This window comes from Eptesicus fuscus, chromosome 3 (genome assembly GCF_027574615.1).
Source record: "Eptesicus fuscus isolate TK198812 chromosome 3, DD_ASM_mEF_20220401, whole genome shotgun sequence".
Lineage (NCBI taxonomy): Eukaryota > Metazoa > Chordata > Mammalia > Chiroptera > Vespertilionidae > Eptesicus > Eptesicus fuscus.
Genome location: NC_072475.1, coordinates 58,157,936 through 58,181,556, shown reverse-complemented (window position 1 = coordinate 58,181,556; position 23,621 = coordinate 58,157,936). Strand labels below are relative to the sequence as shown.

At 40.7% G+C, this 23,621-nt stretch overlaps 2 protein-coding genes across 4 annotated transcripts in view; one reads left to right on the top strand and one right to left on the bottom strand.

Annotated features, from left to right (window-relative positions):
• MIX23 (mitochondrial matrix import factor 23) overlaps positions 1-3,259 on the bottom strand; it is a 32,819-nt gene extending 29,560 nt beyond the window's left edge. The window contains exon 1 of one of the 2 annotated variants that reach the window (XM_008146666.3): positions 3,209-3,259. In XM_008146666.3, coding sequence (XP_008144888.1) covers positions 3,209-3,259 — 51 coding nt within the window. Of the gene's footprint in view, positions 1-3,183 lie in introns of both variants that reach the window. The other variant, XM_028153385.2, reaches the window with a different exon arrangement.
• Positions 3,260-4,245: 986 nt separating this feature from the next.
• FAM162A (family with sequence similarity 162 member A) overlaps positions 4,246-23,621 on the top strand; it is a 35,463-nt gene continuing 16,087 nt past the window's right edge. The window contains exon 1 of one of the 2 annotated variants that reach the window (XM_054713929.1): positions 4,246-4,391. In XM_054713929.1, the coding sequence (XP_054569904.1) occupies positions 4,358-4,391 (34 nt within the window). In that variant the 5' untranslated portion in view covers positions 4,246-4,357. The remainder of the gene's footprint in view (positions 4,392-23,621) is intronic. The other variant, XM_008146667.3, reaches the window with a different exon arrangement.

The following is a 23,621-nucleotide window of genomic DNA, read 5'->3' as shown; positions in this document are numbered from 1 at the left end:
TTCAATAAATTCTTGCTGAATGTTAAAATGGGATTCCAGACATTCAATTTTAAACATTCTTTTCTGGATTTTTAAAAAATATATTTTTTAATTGATTTCAGAGAGGAAGGGAGAGAAAGAGATAGAAACATCAATGATGAATCATTGATCGGCTGCCTCCTGCATCCCCCACACTGGGGATCAAGCCCGCAACCTAGGCATATGTCCTGACTGGGAATGAAACTATGAACTCCTGGCTCATAGGTTGATGCTCAACCAGTGAGCCATGCCGGTAAGACTCTTTTCTGGATTTTATTTCATTTTGCAAATAGGATATTTTCCAGGAGTGCAAAGTCCAACTTTTATAATTTATATATATAAAAGCCTAAGCGACTGGCCAACTGGTAGCTATGATGCACACTGACCACCAGGGGGCAGACACTCAATGCAGGAGCAGAAGGATGAAGGATGGGGCAAAGGTTGACTGGAAGGGGCATGAAGAAACTTTCTGTCAAAACTTATTTAACAGCCCTAGCTGGTTTGACTCAGTGGCTAAAGCGTTGGCCTGCATATTTAAGGGTCCTGGGTTCAATTCCGGTCTAGGGCACATGCCTGAGTTGCAGGCTTGATCCCCAGTAGAGGGCGTGCAGGAGGCAGCCGATCAATGATTCTCTCTCATTACTGATGTTTCTATCTCTCTCTCCCTCTCCCTTCCTCTCTGAAATCAATAAAAAATATATATATTTTTTTAAAAGGTGGATTGATGGGTAGAGAGATTGCTATTGATAAATACAGCAAATCACTGGTTAAAAAATCTAGATGGTGGGTACCAGTGTTCACTGTACAATTCTTTCAACTTTTTGTAGTGTTTGAATATTTTCATAATAAAATTCTGAAAAAATACAACTAATCTTTATAGTGGTTAGAGCATCAGCCCAAGAACCAAAGGGACTCGGGTTGGATTCAGGATGTGTGAGGGAAGCAAACCAATCCATGTATCTCTCTCACATGGATGTTTCTATCTCTCTCCCCCTCCCTTCCTTCCACTCTCTCAAAAAAAAAAAATCAATGGAAAAAACTGATTTACAATTAACAAGAACAACAAAAATATATACAAGAAAAGAAAAAAGAAAAGTATCAAAAGAAACACACACACACACAAAATATACGTGACTTGTTTCTCTTCGACAGTGTTCAGTGCAGTGCTTTTCACATTTAGGATACTTACACAGAAAATGTAATGGTTCCATAGCTTTAAAAAACTTAAACTGCTTAGTAATTTGTGAGTATGCCAGTTAAATTCATCTAAACCTAAATGCTATACTAAAACATTATAATTTTACAGCATCTTCACTTATGTTACTGTGTGTCGAGGCAATAGGGACAAATGCTATTCTTATTTACAATGAGGTTAAATGATGTGCCAAGGCCAGCTCTGGAAAAGCAGTTCTTCTGACTTTTAACCCAGGATATTCTCCATTATAAACCATGTACTTGGAAAAGTCCTAGAGAAAGTATCTAGAAACTTCCCCTAGGTATCACTAATTACTTATTTTATGATTTTTTTTTCTCTCTGTGAATGGAATGGCTCTGCACAACAGTTTAGCTTTTGCCCCACTTACATTTTATCTGACCTTCCAAAAGGAAAATCAGTGTTTTAACAGCAAAAAGAGATCCTCTGAAATTTGGTTTTAGAGATTCAAATAACATTATAGAGATGGAAGAAGTTTTAAATATTACTTAACATAATCTTATTTTACAGATTGAAAAGTTAATTGCCAAAGGAGTTAAGTGATTAGCTCAAGATCCCAAAGCTAATAGAATGGCAGAAGCAGTACCTGAACCCAGAACATCTAACTCACTAACCAAGACTTTCTCATAAACCTTAAGACTATTATTACACAGTTTTCTGAGTGTACTGACTCAAGTTAAATCACAGTACTAATGTGACAAGACCAAGGCAACAAATGGTGTAAACCTTAAATAGTCCGTACACTATAGAATTCAAGTCTTTTTTTTCCTACTTAAGATTTTTACAAATGTTTGCATTTGTTGGGCATATGAATCATATTTGAAGTCAACAGCTGTGTTGAGCTAGTCTGAAAAGAAGCTGAAGTGGTGAAGAGGGTGCAAGTGATGACTTCATATACAAAAAGACCCCGCATAAAGTTCTTTGGCCAAATCGTAGTCAAAGAATTCAGTCTGTTGAAGTTATCTTCGAGAATACCACTCCCTACAAAATGGCTCAAAGCACAAAGCATACTACGGATAGGTCAATGACATGTGAAATAATTTTTCAATACCTTTAGTTAAAAATAAATTTGTAGCTCTAGCTGGTTTGGCTCAGTGGATAGAACGTGGGCCTGCAGACTGAGGGGTCCTGGGTTTGATTCTGGTCAAGGGTACATGCCTGGGTTGCAGGCTTGATCCCCAGTAGGGGGCGTGCAGGAGGCAGCCGATCAATGATTCTCATCAGTGATATTTCCATCTCTCTCTCTCTCTCTCTGAAATCAATAAAAATATATTTTAAAAAATACATTTGTAATCTAGACAGCAGCACATTTGTGCCCACATTGGAACAGATAACTTTCATTGCCACTTGGTCAAAATCCAAACCCCTTTTCTTTAATTCACGGGTTAATATTTAACCCTAGACCTCTGGTGCTTGAATACATAAAAGATACAGCGTTTTTCTTAAATGTTACATTCTCTCTAATGCTTAGAAAGGCAGCAGCACCAGGGCAGGTACTAGAATTAATCGCTCTTCCAAGACTCCAAACGTTATACCCCACCAAAACAATAAAACTTGTGCCAAGTTGATTTATCAAATGAGTAAGCTCTCATTCACTTTTTTAAAAAATCTCCTACAAAGGCTCAACTTAAAATACGAGAATGGTACAGGCTAGGTAGATTTCGGTGGATGGCTAAAAGATTGTCACAATCCCTACCCACGGGGCCCGAGCTCGGCTTTCCCACCGCGCAACCACCCGGAGTGTCCCGTGCGGGTACTCAAGGCCTGGGCGGCGCAGAGAGAACCATGACCCCCAAGGAGTAGCCTGGCTCTCTAAGGCCAACCCCGCGCCCGCATGACCTCCAATGGCTCGAAAAAGGAGCCTCGAATTGCCCGCTTCTTCCAGAACTTGTCCGCATTCCCTCCTAGGCCAGAGGAGGGTACAGGGTCCGGGGATAAAAGGAAGGACACACCAGCCACTGGGAAAAACCCCATCACCTGGAACTCGGCGAACTCTTCACAGTTCACACCGCCACTGGGCGCCGCCATATTGGACAAACGGGAGGCCCCTGCCGGGAGCCAATCACCGCGGAGCAAAGGTGCCCGCGGCAGCGCCTGACAAAATATTTCAAGGGAAATCTGCGAGAAAGATAGCTGAACTATCTTGGCTTTTCCCTGGTCCTCATTCACGTCGAAACCTGGAACTTTGCAGTCCTTTTCACTGTTACCCCTTTGACAGCTAACTTTCATCGTAACTTGGCCATGTCCTCCTAGAAATGACCCCTGTGCATGGATCGAAGAATGTCAGAACTTGAAGGAATTGTTTTTACCCTAATCCCATCTTCTTATAAAAAGGGAAACGATTTCCTAGTCTCACCAACCAGACCCTTCGAGGAAGAAACCTGGAGTAGAAGTGGTTTTTCTTAACCCTCCCACTCCGATATCTATCTCCGGTCTCTAGAGACGAGGGGCCTTCGTTCGTTAAGAATTTGGGATCACTAAGAAATGTCAAGAAAAGACATTTCTGACAATGCATAAGGGCTGGAAAGGTGTTCGGTGTTAGGTAAATAAATAGGAAATATCCATGTTAATTTTTCAATTAGCCTCCCAAAGCCAACAGGGTGTGGGGGCCACTGAGCCCCAGCTACGTGTTTTTGACAAAGGCATGACTCATTGAAAACACTGCTACAACCGTGTACTGAAATGCTGATTTACCCAGGCAGCGTGATTTCGGGGGTCTACAGTTCGCAACAGTTCTGCAATGAATGAGCGCACTTCTTTTCTTCTATTAGAAAAGAGTACTTCCTTAAGATGCAAAGAATAACATTTCAAAGGCCCGTTCTGCCCACACTCTACAAGAACATTTTAAGGACGCGGGGAGGACGCCACGCCAGGTGGGACCCGCCGGACGCGCCAACTCGCACATTCCGCACGTCACCCACGTCCCGAGGATCACACGGGTCCCGCCCGTAAGCCCCGCCCATCGACGTGCTGCGTCACGCACGACGCGCTCGCTCCGCCCTTACGTCCCACACGCCCCGCCAGCCGCCGCCGCCTGCGTCCTCCTTTGCGGCATTCTGTGACATTGAGTGCTCCCGCGCCTCCGCCTTCCCCGAGGCGCCGTGCCGGTCGGCGGAGTAGGCGGCCATGGGGAGCCTCCGCGGCCTGCGCCTGGCGGCGGGTGAGACGCGGGACGGGCTGAGGGAGGGCGGGAAGCCAGCTTGGCCACTCGGGTTGGAGGAATCCTGCAGCCTTCCCAGGCCTGGTGGTGGTTTGGTGCCATCACGCACTCCCCTCCGGTTGCTCGGAATTCTACCCGCACGGTAGTCGTAGTGGGAGCGAGCAATTGCGGAGCCGACCCTGGGGGCTGGCCCTGTGTGACGCTCGCAACCTGGCTCTCCATCCACAGCTCCCACCAACTTGATGAGCCCTGTTCCCCCTGTCTTCCCATCTCCCGTCACCAGCCTCCTCGGAGCTCAATTCACCCGCCGTCTCTAGAACTCCCTCATTGCCTGATTCATTCCACACTTTGCAGGCCAACCTCTCCCTTCCCTCCGTTACTCTACTTGAATCTTGAGTCTCCTCCGTCCCCCATCTCGAGTTGATCCTTGCTGTCAGAGAAAACCTGTAGTCTGGAGTTTCCTACCCACTTAGTGTCTGATGAGGCAACGGGTTTAAGATCTCACAGTTTTCTTAAAATGAGGGCTGCATTTTTTTAAAAACAATTCTACAATTAAGTGCTTTGAACTTCTAATGCAATGTAAATGCAGGATCTGCAGTTTGTTTTCCTAGTAGAAATTTGTATAATGGGCATTTGGATTCAAAGCTTAATTTGCCTCCTTGGGGAACCAGTAGAACTTTTACTTATTAGGGGCCATTTTATAGCTAAATATATTCACCTATGTTTTTGTACATGGCTGATTTTTCATAGTAGCCTTCTTAGGTAAGTTTTATCGTTCCCTCTACCTTTTACAAAGAAAGAAACGTAGCTCAGAGGGCTAAATGACTTGTCCAAGATCACTTCCCTTCGCAATGTTAGAGCCAGGACATGAGCCTGCCCTCTAATTCCGGAACTTGTGCTCTTTGACTTGTTCAAGCTGCCTATTCACAGTGTGTGTATATGCATTTGTCATGGCTAATTGGATCTTTTTGATATGCAATGAGTCATGAAATGCAGAATTACTTATGAAAAGGAGGCACACATCCATATGCAATTGGGTTTTCAAGTAAGAAGACTGATGTAACAAGCATCCTGAACCAAGTAATGGATAGCCAGTCCTCCTATCCAAGGACTCAACCAAGCACCAATCGAAAATACTAAAAAAAAAAAAAAGTTACCTTGTTGCTGAGATGAATTATGCAGTTAGGTCTATGATGGTTGCAACTCTACTGAACATGTACACTTGTTTTCTTGTCATTATTTCCTAAACAATACAGCATAATAGCTATTTGCATAGCATTTACCTTGTAATAGGTATTATAAGTATTCTAGAAGCTATACAGCATTAGGTTATATGCAGATACTTTGCTAGCCTATGTAATAAAAGGCTAATATGCAAATCAACCAAACAGCTGAACTACCGGTCCCTATGACACGCACTGACCACCAGGGGGCAGACGCTCAATGCAGGAGCTGACCCCTGGTGGTCACTGCATTCCCACAGGGGGAGAGCAGCTCAACCAGAAGCCGGGCTCACAGCTGGTGAGCTCAGCTGCGGTGGCAGGAGCCTCTCCCGCCTCCATGGCAGCGCTAAGGATGTCTGACTGCCAGCTTGGGAGCGGGCCTAAGCCGACAGTCAGACATCCCCCTAGGGCAGTAGTCGGCAAACTCATTAGTCAACAGAGCCAAATATCAACAGTACAACGATTGAAATTTCTTTTAAGAGCCAAATTTTTTAAACTTAAACTTCTTCTAATGCCACTTCTTCAAAATAGACTCACCCAGGCTGTGGTATTTTGTGGAAGAGCCACTCTCAAGGGGCCAAAGAGCCGCATGTGGCTCGCAAGTCGCAGTTTGCCGACCACGGCTCTAGGTGAGTGAAATTTCAAATAGCCAAAGTTTTATACTTTAAACAATGGCCCTTTATTTTTAATAGTTTCTATTGGAAATCTTTGCTATACTCCCTTATCAAATAGAATATGAGCTTTTATGAGCTTGAATTTATTTGTTGCTTTGTAGATATAGGTCAGGATTAACTTGCAATTCTTGGACCACTTCACAGATGAGAGGACCTGAGAACCTCTGGAATTATATTATATGTAATATAATTTTATTCAAATGTTTATGTTTACATACCTGTTTATGGAGAGTCCATAGCTTGCATCCATTATTCAGATCAATATGTACTCTTTAAGTTTAAAAGTATTAATACAGATGATTTGGAACTAAATAGCTACTGACCCACACTAGTGTGGGCTTCATGAACATAAAGACTGTTTTGTTTTTATTAAATCTTCAGCACTTACCAGCGTCCAGCTCATAGTAGACAGGTAATAGTTATTTTTTTTGGATGAGAAACATTAGGAAGTATTGTGGAACATGCTGCAGAAGTATCTTGGAACTTGCTCATCTCTTTTCCAGAAGTAGAATAAAATAGATATAACCTTTAGGACATTGTATCTTTCTACAGAATAATTACTAGGTCAAAGGAATGGAAGGGCCTTATAAGAATGTTTCTTCACACCTTAGAAAAGTATAACGCCTTTGACTTATTAGTGGATTTTAAAATGAATTTATTATCACTTTTATACCAATGCAATGGACCATAGTCTGTCTCCTTGTCAGTTTAACCCACATCGCAGAGCATTTGAATCAAGTTAGAAGTCCTGTAGTCCAGTCCCCTAATTGTAAAGATGTAGGAACTTAACGCCCAAGAAGTAAATTGACTTGTCAGGGGTCACATGAGTACAAAGGTGGGACATAACCAATATTTCTCCTGGGTCCCATTCTGATTTTATTTCCTACATTTATTGTTCTTTTTGTTTGTTCTTGCTAACCAACCCTAAATGAGTACATGCCCATTTCTCCTGCTCCAGTCTTCAGCTTTGCATATCTCTCCTCCAGGTCTTGCCAACAGGTTTTTATTAAGCACGCACTTTGTGCCCTGTACACTATGAGAGCTCTAAAATGAGTGGACTGCGACTCCGAGGGCTGGAGTTTATTGTGATGAACAAATGTATTAAATAGTACACCTGGAGAGATTATACATGACAATATAAAGTTTTTGGTTACAGAACAGTTTTTCAGTTCTGTGGCATCCTGGAGCCATTTCCTAGTGGCTTTGGGCACTTCTCTTCCCAGTTTCATCCCAATCAATGATGTCGCATTGGTAGCTTGAAGTCTGCTATGGTGAAGGTAATTGGCAAACACCTCAAATCAGGGCTTTTTCCTGCCAGCCCTCTCCCAAGAGCCAGCATTCCACCGGCTTAAAAAATTCAGAGAAAGGAAAAGCAGTGTAGGTTATACTGAAGGCTTCACTGAAACAGAAAGGATTGGAGAGTTCATAAGTAAAGATAGGGGTATAATGAGTCTGGAAAGGGTTATAATATGGGGGTGAGGGGGCAAAAGGGTAGTAAGGAGAAAGGATGACCTTGGATTTTAGTCAGGAGGTAATAGGAGATAAGATGTGGTCTTTTGAAGATTTTGAGCAGAAGTCATAAACATTTTTCGAAAATTAACATGGCTGCTACATACAACACTAATAGCTGCTACCTATGAAAGTAGTGCAGTAATCCATGTATGAAGTGATGATGGAAATGACACAAGACCAATATATCTGGGATATGTTTTGAAGAAATTTTAAGTATGACTGAGACAGAGTAATTTAAGGAAATACTTAAAGACTTGACATTTTTCATCCTGGGGGACTGAAGGAGTGTTGCCCCATCGTCAGAAATAAGAAAGTTGGGAAGGGGTGCTGATTTGGCAGAGAGGATGGTGCATTATTGAGTAGTGGGTGGCACTGAGTTATAGGTGAGGATGGTACCTCTCAGTCAAAGACCTGAAGACAAAGGAGGGGTAAAGTTAGGGAAATGTATGGGAGCCATCAGTGTGGAGCTGGTTATTAAAACAGAATGGAGGAGTCCTCCCTGAGAGGACTAAATGTTTTGTCAAATGATAGTGAACTCTCAGTGCCACTGTGGAACAGAGGCAAAAACTGAACCTTAGCCCTAGCTGGTTTGGCTCAGTGGATTGTTAGCCTGCGGACTGAAGGGTCCCAGGTTCAATTCCGGTCAAGGGCACATGCCCACGTTGCGGGCTTGATCCTCAGAAGCGTTCTTGCAGGAGGCAGCCAATCAATTGATTCTCTCTCATCATTGATGTTTCTATCTCTTCTCTTCTCCCTTCCTCTCTGAAATCAATAAAAATATATTTTTAAAAAACTGAACCTTAGAGGCCTGACACAGTGTAAGTAATAGGAAGTGGCAAAGAGGACATTAAAGAAGGTAGATCATAGAGGTCACAGATGAAGGGAGAAAATGGTGTAGAATGTCAGGAGGGCCTGAGTCCTTGTAGAAGGATGAGGTCTGTAGAGTCAAGTGACTACAAAGATGGGAAGAGTGGAATCAAATGAGTAACGATGAATCTAAAAAAATAAATGGTTAGAAAGAAATCACTGATTTATCAGAACAATTTTAGTAATGAGTGGGGGAAGGAATGTTGTAGTAAAATGTGTGGGTTGTGAGGTTAAGGTAGGATGCATGCCACTTAAATCATTTGAGCTATGAAAGGAAGCAGATTAGTATTTTATTTATAGGCGCTGTTGAGAGCAACTAAATGTTTTGTCCATGATAGTGAACTCTCAGTGCCACTGTGGTGTGATGAAATAGGAATTCTCGTCAACTACTGATAGAAGTGTAAATTGATTCGGCCTTTCTGGAAATCAGTTTATTATAAACATGAAGAATCTTAAAAGGGTTCATTCCCTTTAGCCCTCTACTACCAGGATTCAGTATAAGAAAATAATCAGAAATGTCATCAGACATTAATGTAGAAAACTGTTTGCTGAAACATTTGTTTAGTGAAAATGTGAGACAAATTCAGCCATAGGGAATGATTGAATGTTATACAGCTATCAAAAGTACTTTTAATTAATATCTAGGAAAAGTGTTTGTGACATAAGTAAGATATGGTATTTATTATGTTATGAAAAATGTATATGGCCCTGGCTGGGTAGCTCAGTTGGTTGGAACATCATCCCAATATGCCAAGGTTGTGGGTTCAATCCCTGGTCAGGGCACATACAAGAATCAACCAATGAATACATAAATAAGTGAAACAACAAATCAGTGTTTCTCTCTTCCTCTCTCCCTCTACCTTCTCTCTCTCTAAAATCAATAAGCAAAAACATTTTTAAAATGTATGTTGTGTGTAAGCATAGGAAAAAGTCTAGGGAGAAATATACCAAGTTGTTATTCCTGAAGGGTGTGATTCTGGGAGCTTTTATTTATTTATCTTTTAGCTTCTAAGTTTTTTTTATACTGGGGAGGTGTTAACTTTTATGATTTCAAGTTTATTTTTCTAAGAGTGGGGAGACAACATTTGGCATTAAAAGGGCTGTGGAAAGGAAGGATCTAGAGGTAGTGAGGTAAGTTTAATAAGAAGGATCACAGATGGAAGGATTCACTATTTCAGAGTGAAGGACTAGTGTTCTCCTGAGCCTGCAGGGAAGCCTGAGAAAACAGATGGAGAGAGAGGGAATCTGTTTCTGTCACAAAGCCAATTTAGGTCAACAGCCAAGGCCAAGAGAGTTTCAAATAGCCCCTGTTGGGAGTGGGCTGGAATGTGGATGGGGGGGAAATGATCACCAAGGCGTGGCCCCATCTCACTGAAGTTTGGCCATCAGATAGATAGAATTGCAAGACTTTTCCATAGAGTCCCCACTCCCCAGTTAAAAACTGGATAGATGCCAAAGATTTATTTATAAATCTGGGGGGGGAGGGGGTTCAACTCCAAAAGATTTTTCCCATAGAACCATTGTTACAAATGGTGATTAGGGTTCTAGCCAGCCCACAAGAAAACTCATTATGTCAATCTGTCTTGCCAGTTTTCCTTCCGCAGTATTTTACACGTATGTGCTTTTCATTAGGACATATAGCTACCCATTTTCTTTACACAATCCACTTGAGTAAAGTGTTGTGACATGACACCACCTAAAGGGAGGTTCCCTGTTCGCTCCCCCCACCTTCTCCTCCACCCCAGGCCTGTCCTGCATTCTGCACTCAGACTTATCTTCCAGAAATATCATTGTTCTTGTTTTCCTGCTCAAAACTGCTTTGCCTGTTTTCCAAATCCTTTTGGGGGTGTAGCAGACAAAAGGACTCTCACTGTGGGGGAGCATCAATAGCCACAATACCCAGAGCCGGTGAGCTGTGCCAGCCCCATCACTTAGGTTCTGAGCCCTAGAACGTCAGCGTGGACCTCATTAACTAGGCAGAGATAGATTATGAGTGTTGGTAGCCTGGCAGGCAGACCCAGAAGTCTATGCTACGTGCAAGAACAAGGAAATCAGATTTAAAGCCAGACAAAATCCATTCCTTGTCAGAATAGTTGCAGACAGGGGAAATCAAGCCATTCAGGTCTGATTTTTGAAAAGCTCAAGGCAAGTTAATACATGGTGTCCCCAAGAAATGTATACACTCTTTAATAGCTGATAGCTCAATTGATGTTTCTTTCTTTTCAGATTTAATCCATTGGAATTAATAATTATTCAGAGTGTATATATATTTTTGGAGGGAACATCCTGTATTTCAGGTTTGTTCATTTGTTTTGTTGTGGTCGGTCTTTAGTGCAGTACAGCTTTGTCTCTAATGTGGAAACTAAGTCAATGGTTCTCTATTTTGAAAGAGCTCTGGGTGGCCCTGGCTGGGTGGCTCGGTTGACTGGAGCATTGTCCCGTTTGCCAAAAGGTTGCGGGTTCGAGTCCTGGTCAGGGCACATACCTAGGTTGAGGGTTCATTCCCCAATCAGAGCAAATATGGGAAGCAACAAATCAATTTCTCTCTCTCCCTCTTCCTCTCCTTCTCCCTCTCTCCCTCCCTTTCCCTCTCCCTTGCTCCCTCTCCCTCTCTCCCTAAATATCAATTTAAAAACAACATATCCTTGGGTGAGGATAAAAAGAAGTATATATGGGGTGTGGGGGTCACCGGGGAGAGGTCAGTGGGGGAAAAAGGAGACTTATGTAATACTTTAAACAACAAAGAATTTTTTTTTTTTAAGTATATAAGTGAGCTCTGGGTGGAAATAAGAGCTCCAACTTCTCTAAATGACAAAATTACCCTAACTTAATCATTCTTTTTTCTACTAGGTCAATTAGAGCAGCTATAAACATATGACATACAATTCATCATAATTATAAAATAACATTATTTTTTTTTAATATATTTATTTCAGAGAGGAAGGGAGAGGAAGAGAGAGATAGAAACATCAATGATGAGAGAGAATCATTGATCGGCTGTTTCCTGCATGCCTGCAGCCCATGCATGTGCCTGACTGGAAGTTGAACCATGACCTCCTAGTTCATGGGTCAACGCTCAACCACTGAGCCACACTGGCCAGACATAAAATACATTATTGATGAGATAGTGTATGTATATGAACTATGCTATACTCAGGATAGGCCTACATGTAGCTTTTTTCCTCCTGAGACTTATAATTGATTCACAAAACAAATTTTCAAAGTCCCTTCCTTAGTCTTGCACTTTTCTATCAAAGCAAACATTTTAGGACTAGCAATATCCTATTTCAATTCTAAAAGGATTAAATAGGCATTTGTGGACTATCATGAGTATTGTGTATTTAGATTAGAAAATCTTTCCATGGGACACGAAAAGAGGAATATCATTTGCCCCAGAAACAAGCTTTTTCCCAGCGGAGGTCATGGTAGCAGCCACTGGCCTTCTGGAACACTAGGAAAAGAGAACGAGGTGGTTGGGCAAACAGTCTCACATCCCTGCAGTAGGATCAGTTCTGTGAGCTCTGGTCCATTCACTGTGAGATCATCAGACAGTGACTGTTCCCCCACGAGGGGTGGCCAGCTGCTGTGGAGGAGAGATGTGAAATAAGCCTTTTCCAAGGGGATGAAGAAGGCAAGGAAACTATAGACCTGTTCACACTGCTTGTTAAAAGGACTGGGTAGTATATTATAGACTTTAGGGGATGTGCTGTGGGGCGGAGCCGGGGGAAGCTGTAAAATCGGGAAGCTGTAAAATCTGAAAGCTGGGCACATTCCACAGGGATTCTAAACTTATTACTGATATGCCAAGGTTAGAAGTAAAGCTGCACTGTTCAGTAAATTAACTGTTGAAAAGAGGGATTTTGAGCCCAGACAGAGGAGACATAGTATTAAGCTCTGCAGTTGTGCTCTGGCATTAATGACGCTTATGTTCAACAGAGACTCTAGCTGGTTGTGTTGAAGAGCAGTGATTCTTAAATATGGCAGCTCATTAGAATCCCAGGGGTGGGAAACCTTTTTTTCTGTCAAGGGCCATTTGGATATTTGTGACATCATTTGAGGGCCATACAAAATTTTCAACTTAAAAATTAGCCTGCTATATTTGGTCAAACATTTAATTAACCCACCCCTAATGAATTCATAGGACTTACATGGCCCACAGGCCTGACTTTCCCCACCCCTGCCTTAGAAAATCTTTTTAATAATATTAATGTCCAGGCCCTGCTCCCAGAAATTGGGATTTCACTGGTCTGTATTGGCCCTGTGTGTTTTTTTTTTTAAAGGTATTCTGGTGATTCCAGTATGCAGAGTCTGAAATCCAGGTTTCTAGAGCAGTGCTTCTCAAACTTTAGTATGCCTAAGCATCGCTTGGAGGGCTTGTAAAAACAAGATTCAAGGTTTGTTGTGAGGGTCTGAGAATTTGTATTGCTAGGACACTCCCAGCTGAGGCTAAATAGCATTGGCTTAGACTTTAGAGAATGTGATAGTGGTTCCCATGTGACTGGCACACTAAGTACTCAGCAGCTGTTGAATGAATATGAGTGTCTTTTTTATTCTCAGAATTTAATGTTCATATGAATCATTTGGATATCTCATTGAAAATTTTGTAGGTCTGGGGTGGGAGCTAAGATTCTGCCTTTATAAAAGGCTCCCAGGTAATGTCAGCCACACTTGCGAATAGCAGGGTGTGACAAGATACGTGGTGTAATATGTAATTTTCTCATTTTCACCAGAGTACACTTGTCAGATGACCTTCACCTGTGCATCTTTGGTCTACTGTGAATTGGGCACATTTCCTACCCCATTCCTTTCTTTTTCTCTCCCATTATAAAGTAAAAACAAGATACAGGTGCCCTAGTCAGTTTGGCTCAGTGGATAGTGCGTCGGCCTGCAGACTGAAGGGTCCCAAGTTCGATTCCGGTCAAGGGCACATGCCTGGGTTGTGGGCTCCATCCCCGGTAGGGGGCATGCAGGAGGCAGCTAATCAATGATCCTCTCTCATCATTGATGTTTCTCCCTTCCTCTCTGAAATCAATAAAAATATAAAAACAAAAAACAAGATACAGTTAATACCCAAGTACCCATGTTTTAAAAATATTTTTATTTTGGAATAATTTTAACTTACAGAAAAGTTGCAAAGGTAGTAGAGTTCTGTATGGCCCTCACCCAGTTTCCCCAGTGTCAAGATCTCACATAATAACCACAGTACATTAGTTAAACTAAGAAATTAACATCTGTTCATTACAGTCAGCTGAAAGACAGACTGTATTCGGTTCTCCGGTTATTCTGTTGTCCATTTTCTGTCCCAGGACTCAGCCCCGGACACCACGTTGCATTTAGTTGTCAGGGCTCCTTCGTCTCTTCTGATCTGTGACAGCGTCACATGCTTTGATTTTCATGATCTTGATAGTTTTGAAGAACACTGGTCAGATGTTTTATAGAATGTCTCTCAATTTGGGTTTGTTTGATACTTTCTTATGATGAGAGTAGGGTTATGGGTTTGGAGGAAGAATAAATAGCACAGAGGTAAAGTGTCCTCATCACATCATACTAGACAGTACACGCTATCGACATGATTTATGACTGGTGATTTTGGCCAGTTTGTTTCTTCCTTGTAAAGCCACCAAGTCATTAAGTCCAGCCCATACTCAAGGGGAAATGAATCCAGGAGGGAAGAGTATCTACATGTATCTGGGATTTCTCTTTAAGGAAGATTTGTCCCTTCTCCCCCATTTATTCATTCATCCAGTTATTTATATCAGTATGGATGCATATACTAGTATGTTATACCTTAAGTTATAATCTATAACTGCATTATTTATTTTGTTGGTCAAATTATTCCAGGCTAGGTTCTATTAACTCAGCTCCTGTGTCCCTTTACATGCCCCCATCCTTTTGATTTTTGAACACTTTTTTTCTTTCTGGTCCTACAGGATGTTCCAGATTCATCTTGTTTTTTCTCTGCCCGAGCCTAGAATCAGCTATTTTTCTCCGAGGGACTCTAGTTCCTTTTATTGGGTAATGGTATTTAGAAACTAAGATCTGGGCACTGAGTGTGCCTGATGCCACAGAAGTGTCACTGAGTCCAAGCCCACCCAGTGGGCAGAGCTGGAAAATACATATATGTGTACTAAGTCATAGACACATAATTATGTCTGTGTCTGTCTATATGTCTATCTTCTATCATCTCTCTGTATGTTTACAAATACATAATATATATATGTGTGTGTATGTATATATGTGTGTGTGTGTGTGTATATATATATGTACATAAAGCTAAAATAGTTCATATATTGTTCTCTGGCCCTGATCCAGCACCACAGGGTTTACTCTAGCTTTTCACCCTTGCTTTGGGAACTTGTTTCTCTGACAGTGAGAAACCTGGCTTATTATCTACCATTTGTTTACTTATTTGTTTAACCCCAGTATACGTGTATAAAGTAGTTTTAGAATTGTTAACCCATGCTTGTGTAAAAAAAAAAAAATCTGCCAATTAGAATAGAGTGCTTATGTATAGTTCTTTTTGTATTTAGTCTTAGTTTTCAGTCAAAACAATGTTTTTCAAAGTTACTTAGGTTAGCTCCTTTTTCCCTTACCTTGAAGGTTATGAGGTTAAATCATTTCATACATTTTAGTACAGTTAGATACATTTGTCACATTCTGCATTCCATCCTGGAATTCCTCCAGCATCCTGGTTGATATTTATTTGTTTGTTTATTTATTATTGATTCTAGATAGGGAGGAAGGGAGAGAGAGAAACATCCATGTAAGAGAGATACTAGTACATCAATCAGCTGCCTGCCACATGCGCCCCAACTGGAGATCGAACCTGAAACCTAGTTATGTGCCCTGATTGGGAATTGAACCCCCGACCTTCCAGTGCACAAGACAGTGCTTCAACCAACTGAGCCACACCAGCCAGGACCTGATTGATTTTTTTAAAATATATTTTTATTTATTTCAGAGATAAAGGGAAAGGAAGAGAGAGAGAAACATCAATGATGAGAATCATTGATCAGCTGCCTCCTGCACACCCCCCACTGGGGATCGAGCCCGCAACCCAGGCATGTGCCCTTGATTGGGATGGAACCTGGAACCCTTCAGTTCACAGGCTGACGCTCTATCCACTGAGCCAAACCAGCTAAGGCGATATTTTTAAATTTACATCTATTAAAGCTCTTCGTGATGTACAGTTTTATGAGTTTTGACAAATGTCAAGATTTTATATTTAAGCAAATTAATGGCAAACTTCATAGCTTAGCAACACATTTGCAAACACACACCTGACAACTGATCTTGACAAAGGTTAGGAAATACTTAGATAATCTTCTAAAAGCCTCTTTGTAATCTAGCATTTATTGACCCTTCATTTATCATCACTGATTCCCAGAGAGTGGTCATATCTCAGGTCACATCACGGACGCTTCTCTCTAGGTGGGTGTTGAAAGATTCTGAGAGAAAAGGCATCCCTATTCTCTGCACTGTCCATCAAGAGGTTGGAAAGGCTTTTTATGGAAAGGAGGGGACAACAAGGTAGAAGCCAATACTTGAACCAGCCTCATCCCAGCTGACCCATTACAACAGTGGTCGCCAGCCGGTGGTCCGCGGACCACTAGTGGTTCGTGAGGTCCGAAAGGTTGGCTACTGCCGCATTACAGTGTCCAGCTAGCAACAGTACCTCTAAGGCACTGGTTTTCAAATCGTGAGCTCCGGGACCAACAGTATCAACAGCACTTGGGAAATTGTTAGAAGTGCAAATTTCAGGTTCCACCCCATAGTCGCTGAATCACAAACTCTGGAATTGGGGTCTAATAACCTATACGAAAGTTTGAGAACCTCTACTCTTCTTTTTCTAATTTTTAAAAAGGATTTTAAAGAGAGGAAGTGGGAGGGAGAAGGAGAGAGAGAGAAAATCATCAGTTTGTTGTTCTACTTATTTATGCATTCATTGGTTGCTTCTTGTATGTGCCCTGACTGGGGATCAAACCAACAATCTTGGCATATTGGGACCATACTCTAACCAAGCTACCCGATCAGGGCAAGAACCTCTACTCTTAATATTAACCAGCCATTGCCAGTCACAGCCTTCGAGGCAGCTGTGAGGCTTCATCTTGACTTCCTGCTAGGGCCCTAGGGATGCAGAACTGTCAGCCAGGGACAGTCTGCAAGTTCAACCAGAGAGCTAAGGGGCTGTTTTCTTTTTAATTTGTATGTTTGTTTTTAATTGTAGTCCACCAGAGATGGAAAATTTTTGACTTGGATATCTGGGGCAAAATATTCTCTCTCTTGGAGATAGAAAAAGAAAGCCTTAATAATAATAAAACTTTAATGCTTTCATTTTTTTGTAATCGCAAAGTAAAAACTGAGATCACATCAAGTACTTCATTTTTTAATGATGTCAGTTTTTTAAAATTATTTTTTGCATTGGTATGTTATTTCTAATATGTATAATAAGATCATATTTGTATATATTTTAATCAGCACTTATACCTTAGGGAGGTAAAAATTATTGGCATCTAATATGAAGCTGTAAGGAAAATTTGGTAAATATTTTCTGATTTAGATAAACCCCTCATGCCTTCAAGTCCTTATCCCCACCGCCACCTCAGGTACCTCTATGATCTCAAATCCTTTTCTTCATATTATTTACTCTGTTCCAGAATCACTCTAGGGCCCTTGCACTTACTGTTGTTTCTGTTTGAAATAGCATTCCACCAGATATCTGCATTTAGATATGTATAGCTATCTCCTTCACTTCTTTCAAGGGGGCATTCTCAAAGAGAACTTCCCTGACTATCCTATCTAAAATTTCACCCACACCCTCCACTCCAAGCACACAAGCACTTCCTATCCCCTCTGTTTCTGTTTTCTCTCTGGCACTTACTATCTAACTATATCGTTTTTCCCTCCAATAGAATGTAAGTTCTACTAGAATAGATTTTTATCTCTTTTTGTATATTGCCTGGAACATGGTAGGTACTCAATTATTTGTTGAGTATCTCCAAACATGCATTTATGTGACCGATTGTAAATAGGTGTACATGTGAGCATTTTTGCTTTAAATTATTACCTAAACTGAGCTGAGAGGCAACTTCTGTTCTTAACTATCTGTTCTCTATTCTCCTAAACTGCCTGTGTTCTAATTAAGTGGGATGGGGCACCCTAACCAGTTTGGCTCAGTGGATAGAGCATTGGCCTGCGGACTAAGGGTCCCGGGTTCAATTCCGGTCAAGGGCACATGCCCGGGTTGCCGGCTGAATCCCCAGTAGGGGGTGTGCAGGAAGCAGCCCATCAGTGATTCTCTCTCATCATTTATGTTGCTATCTCTCTCTCTCCCTTTCCCTTCCTCTCTGAAATCAATAAAAAAAAAATTATTTTTTTAAAAAAAGAGGGATGGGGAAAGGCAGCTACCAAAGAAAATAATTATTGATTATTTTAAATATATTTTTTATTGATTTCAGAGATGAGAGAGAGAAACATCAATGATGATAGAGAATCATTGATCGGCTGCCTCCTGCATGTCCCCCACTGGGGATCCAGCCCGCAATCCGGGCATGTGCCCTTGACCAGAACCAAACCCGAGATCTTTCAGTTCGCAGGCCGATGTTCTATCCACTAAGCCAAACCAGCTAGGGCTATTGATTATTTTTCTGTTTCCTACTTAGAGAGCAGAGTCCTAGCTCACTGCCAATTACCTTTGTTCTTTTCTGTCTCAGTGCCTGCCGGAAGGGAGTGGGACAGGACTGTGAATGGGGCCTGTAGGTCTCATGAAACCAGTGGTTCTCTGGGGAAGATGAAAAAGTCCTGGAGATGGATAGTGGTGATGGTGAATTGTGGTGATGGTGGCACAACAATGTGAATGTACTTAATACCACAGAACTATACATTTAAAAATGGTTAAAATGATAAAATGTGTGTTATGTATATTTTACCACAATTTGTTTTTAAAAAACACAGTGGTTTTCAAAGTGTAGTTCCCAACCAGAAGCAGCAACTTCACCTGGAAATTTGTTAGGAATGCAAATTCTCAACCTCCACCTCATAACTAGTATTGATCCTAAAACTGGAGGTAGGTATATCCAGTGATTTGAATTTTAACAAGCCATTCCAGTTATTCTGATGCACACTGAAGTTTGAGAACACACCACTAAATAATTTTGTTGTAATCCTGAGAGCCATAAAAATATTTTGAAGAGTTTTCATAGAATTTTCTCATGTCCTGGTAACTGCATGATTATTATCTTGGTCAGAAAAAGTGCTCTGGAAATGTTTTGAAGATTAATGTTTTAAGTAGTGTTTCAAAAAACAAACTTAACCTTTAAGAGTGCCTGCTGTGTTTCAAACATCTTGCCAAAGGCTCTAACATTTGTTTTTTCCATTTAATCTTCAAATCAGCCCTGGTGAAGTAAAGACTACATTGACCACATTTTAAAATGAGGAACAAGCGTGCTCAATTGTAGTGTGTGCTTGCTGCCACAAGGTGACACTGATGGTGTGGTTACCGGGACCCAGGCAAAGCTTTCTGGGATGACAGCCCTAGAAAACTGGAATAACTGAGGCCTCTTATGAAATAAATCAGACTGCAGGTAACCACAAATCCTTGCACAAATAGAGGTTCCAACTTCTGGTATGTTAGAGTAAGGACCTCTGAAACTCCACTCCTATATAAAAGTAATGAAAAACTGCCAAAAATTCTTAAAATCCATTTTTGCAGAACTCTAGAAATTAACCAGAAGCTTGTGACAATCCAAGTAGCATTTATCCAAGAAAAAAATGACTTAATCATGGTAAGAACAGCAAGCTATTATTACCGTGTTGTAAAGAGTCTTTACATATTCTGGATAAACGTTCCTTATCTGATATGACTGCATATATTTCCCCCCATTTCATACATTGTCTTCAGCTTCACAGTAGCCTTGAAAACTAATAGCCCCACAATCACAGTAGCTATGGAAACCAACATCCTAGCACTGAAGAAGGCAGAATGGATTTAGAGTTCCCCCAAACCCTCAGCCTCAGAGGATTGTTACTGTTCGATTGTTAAGTTCCCTGGAAACCCCCATTCACAGAGCTAGTGTGTTTCTTTCTCTCTCTCTCTCTCTCTCTCTCTCTCTCTCTCTCTCTCTCTCTTTCTCTCTCTTTCTCTCTCTCTCTCTCACATCCTCATAGCTACTTCAGTGCCAACAGCTCCCCTGCCCCATAACCCCAATCCTGGAGCATGGCCCAACATGCACACAGTTCTTCAGCAAAGACTGGCAAGCCTTATTGGTGGAACACATTTAATGAAGTCTCTGTCCAGTTATTGGCTGACCACCAAGCTAACATGGAACATAGACTTCTGTGGCAAAACACAACAGAGAACACGAGGGACTATACTGTAGATCAGTGCAATAAAAGAGTCAGAAATAAACCCTCACATTTTTGGTCAATTGATTTTCTGAATTGTGCCAAAACAATCCAACAGAGAAAAGAATAGTCTTTTCAATAATTGATGCCGTTGTGAAGTAAAGACTACATTAACCATATTTTACAATGAGGAACAAGCGAGCTCAATTGTAGTGTGTACTTGCTGCCAAATACCACTTCATATCAAATATCACTTCAAAACCCACAGAATCCAGTGGAAGAACTGGTTATTGACATGCAAAAGAATACAGTTGGACCCCTCCTTTCCACACACAATGTTCCAATATTAACTCAAAATGAATCACAATCCTGCCCTAGCTGGTAGCTCAGTTGGTTAGAGCATCATCCCAATACACCAAGGTTATGAGTTTGAATCCTACTCAGGGAACATAGAAGAATCAATGAATGCATAAATAAGTGGAACAAATCAATGTTTCTCTCTCAAATAAATTCCTAAATAAACGTATTTTTAAAAGATGAGTAAGTTAGAAAAAGAATCACAATTTTCAATGTTAAAGCTAAAACTATAACATTCTTAGAGCAAACCTTTGTAACCATGTATATGACACCAAAGCTCAAGCAACAAAAGATAAAATGGATAAGTTGGACTTTATCAAAATTAGAAATTTCTGTACTTAAAGGATATCATCAGATAGTAAAAAGACAATGTATGAAATGGGGGGAAATATATGCAGTCATATCAGATAAGGAACGTTTATCCAGAATATGTAAAGACTCTTTACAACACGGTAATAAAAGACAACCAGTTAAGAAATGAGCAAAGGAGCTAAATGAACATTTCTTCAGAAAAGATATATAAATGACTATAAGCATGTGAAAAGATCTTCAATACAAAAATGCAAATCAAGACTACAATGAGATGCCACTTCACACCTGCTAGAATGGCTTTAATTTAAAAAAAAACACACACACTCAAAAATACAAAAACAAGTGTGGGCCAGGATGTGAAAAATTGTAACCCTCATACTTTGCTGATGGAAATGTAAAATGCTGCAGCCACTTGGAAAACAGTCTTGCAGTTCTTCAAATGATAAACTGTAGAGTTACCACATGACCCAGCAATTTCACCTCAGTATATGCCTCAAAGAAATGAAAATTGATGTTCCCTCCTTATACACAAACGTCCATAGCAGCAATCTTCATAATAGCCAAAAAGTGGAAACCACCTAAAGGTCCATTGACTAATATTGAAACCAAATCTGGGATATCTATAAAATGGAATAAAATTTGTCCATGAAAAAATCAAGTACTGATAAATGCTACAACCTTGAAAATTTGCTAGGTGAAAGAAGGCAGTCACAAAAGGCCATATATTATTTCACTTACATAACCCGTCCAGAATATGCAAATCCATAGAGACAGAAAGTAGATTAGTAGTTTCCTAAGGCTGGGGGGAGGGAAAATGTGAGTACTAATGGATTCGGGATTTCTTTTTGGAATGATGAAAATCTTCTGAAATTACATAGTAGTGATTAGTACACAAATTGTGACTATACTAAAAACCACAGAATCATATGCTTTCAAAGGATGAATTTTATGATATGGAATCATGTAACAAAAATGTTCTTTAAAAAATCTTTACACAAATACATATGCCCATGAGAAGTCCACAGTAGTGTCTTTTATTTTGTGGATAAATATAATGCTTTATTTTCTTTTTAAAACCCTGTCATTGATATCACTTCAGAGAGGTTGCCCTTTGGATTTTCTCTTTTTGGATTTGCTGAGTAATTCCTCATTCACCATAGTCAGTCCCCACTTACTCTGACTCTTACGTTCAGAGTAACACACCCTCATTTAAATCTATATTAAAAAGTGGGCCTAGTATTTTGTTTTATTTTTGCTTTTCCCTCATGGGACAATGATTGGAATCTGGTGACATGCCCCAAGGTAATGGCACAGGAGGTTTTGTGAAGGGTCAATGATAAAGGTTTCCCTGCCCTTCTTGATTCTGTGGTCAGGAACTGGGGATGTGGGGTCAAGGTCTTCCTGCCTCTGTGAAGCAATCCTTGGGTACAAAGTAATGCAATCACTCCCTGTGCTTTTGCCAGTCACAGTAAGAAAATAAAACTCTGAAAATCGTTTTTGGATGTGATGCCTGAAATAAAAATAATAATAGAAACTAAAAATGAACTCAATTTTAGTTACAGGAGAACCTCAATATTTCCATAGGCATTAAAGGAGGGATAGTGAGGATGCCCTAGGGGAGGACGAGGGTGGGAGAAATAACATTCAGGGGCAAATTGGGATTACAACGAGTAAGCAATTTGATACATTATTTTATACTAAAATGCGCATGCGTAGTTATGTTATATAACAATGCCAATTTTATAAGGCATGAGATTTCAGAAACATTTCTAGGTGTATTAGGCCATTGTGGCCTATGTCCTAGGTTCTCCTTTTATTGTTATTTACTGGGGTGACATAGGCTAACGGTCATGTAGGTTTCAAGTGTACATTTCTGTGATACATGATCTGTACATTGCATTGTGTACCCAGCACTGAAAGTCAAATCATCTTTCATCACTGTATATTTATCCCTCTTTACCCTTTACTGCCCTCCACCCCCTTCCCTCTGGAACCACCATGCTGTTGTCTGTCTGTCTCTCTGAGATTTATGAGAAGAAATCATGTGCTTCTTAGCTTTTTCTGACTTATTTCACTTAACATTCTCAAAGTCCATCCATGTTGTCACGAATAGCAGTATTTCATCTTATGGTTGAGTAGTATCCATTGTGTGTATATATATGTACCACATCTTTAGCCCATCTATGGACGGACACCTTGGTTGTCTCCATGTCTTGGCCACCAGGTATAGTGCTGCAGTGAATATAGGAGTGCATATATCTTTGTGTATAAATGTTTTTTAGTTTTTCAGGTAGATACCCAGAACAGGGATTACTGGGTCATATGGTAACTCTATTTTTAACTTTTTTGAGGACCTGCCACTCTGTTTTCCAAAGTGGCTGTACTGATTTACATTCCCATCAGCAGTGAATGAGGGTTCTTTTTAAAAAATATTTATTGATTGATTTTAGAGGGAGAGAAACATCGATTTGTTGTTTCATTTACTTTTGTATTCATTCACTGATCCTTTTTTTTATATAAATATATTTTATTGATTTTTTACAGAGAGGAAGGGAGAGGGATAGAGAGTTAAAAACATTGGTAAGGATGAGAAAGAAACATTGACCAGCCACCTCCTGCACACCCCCCACTGGGGATATGCCCGCAACCAAGGTACATGCCCTTGACCAGAATCAAACCTGGACCCTCTAGTCTGCAGGCCGACGCTCTATTCTCTGAGCCAAACCGGTTAGGGCTTATTCACTAATTCTTATATGTACCCTGACCAGGGTTTGAACCCACAACCTTGGTGTATCAGACGATGCTCTAACTGAGCTACCGGCTAGGGCCAAGGATTCTTTTTTTCTCTACAGCCTCTCCAACACTTGTTATTACCTGTCTTGTTGATAATAGCCATTTTAACAGGTGTGAGGTGGTATGTCATTATATTTTTTACTTGCATT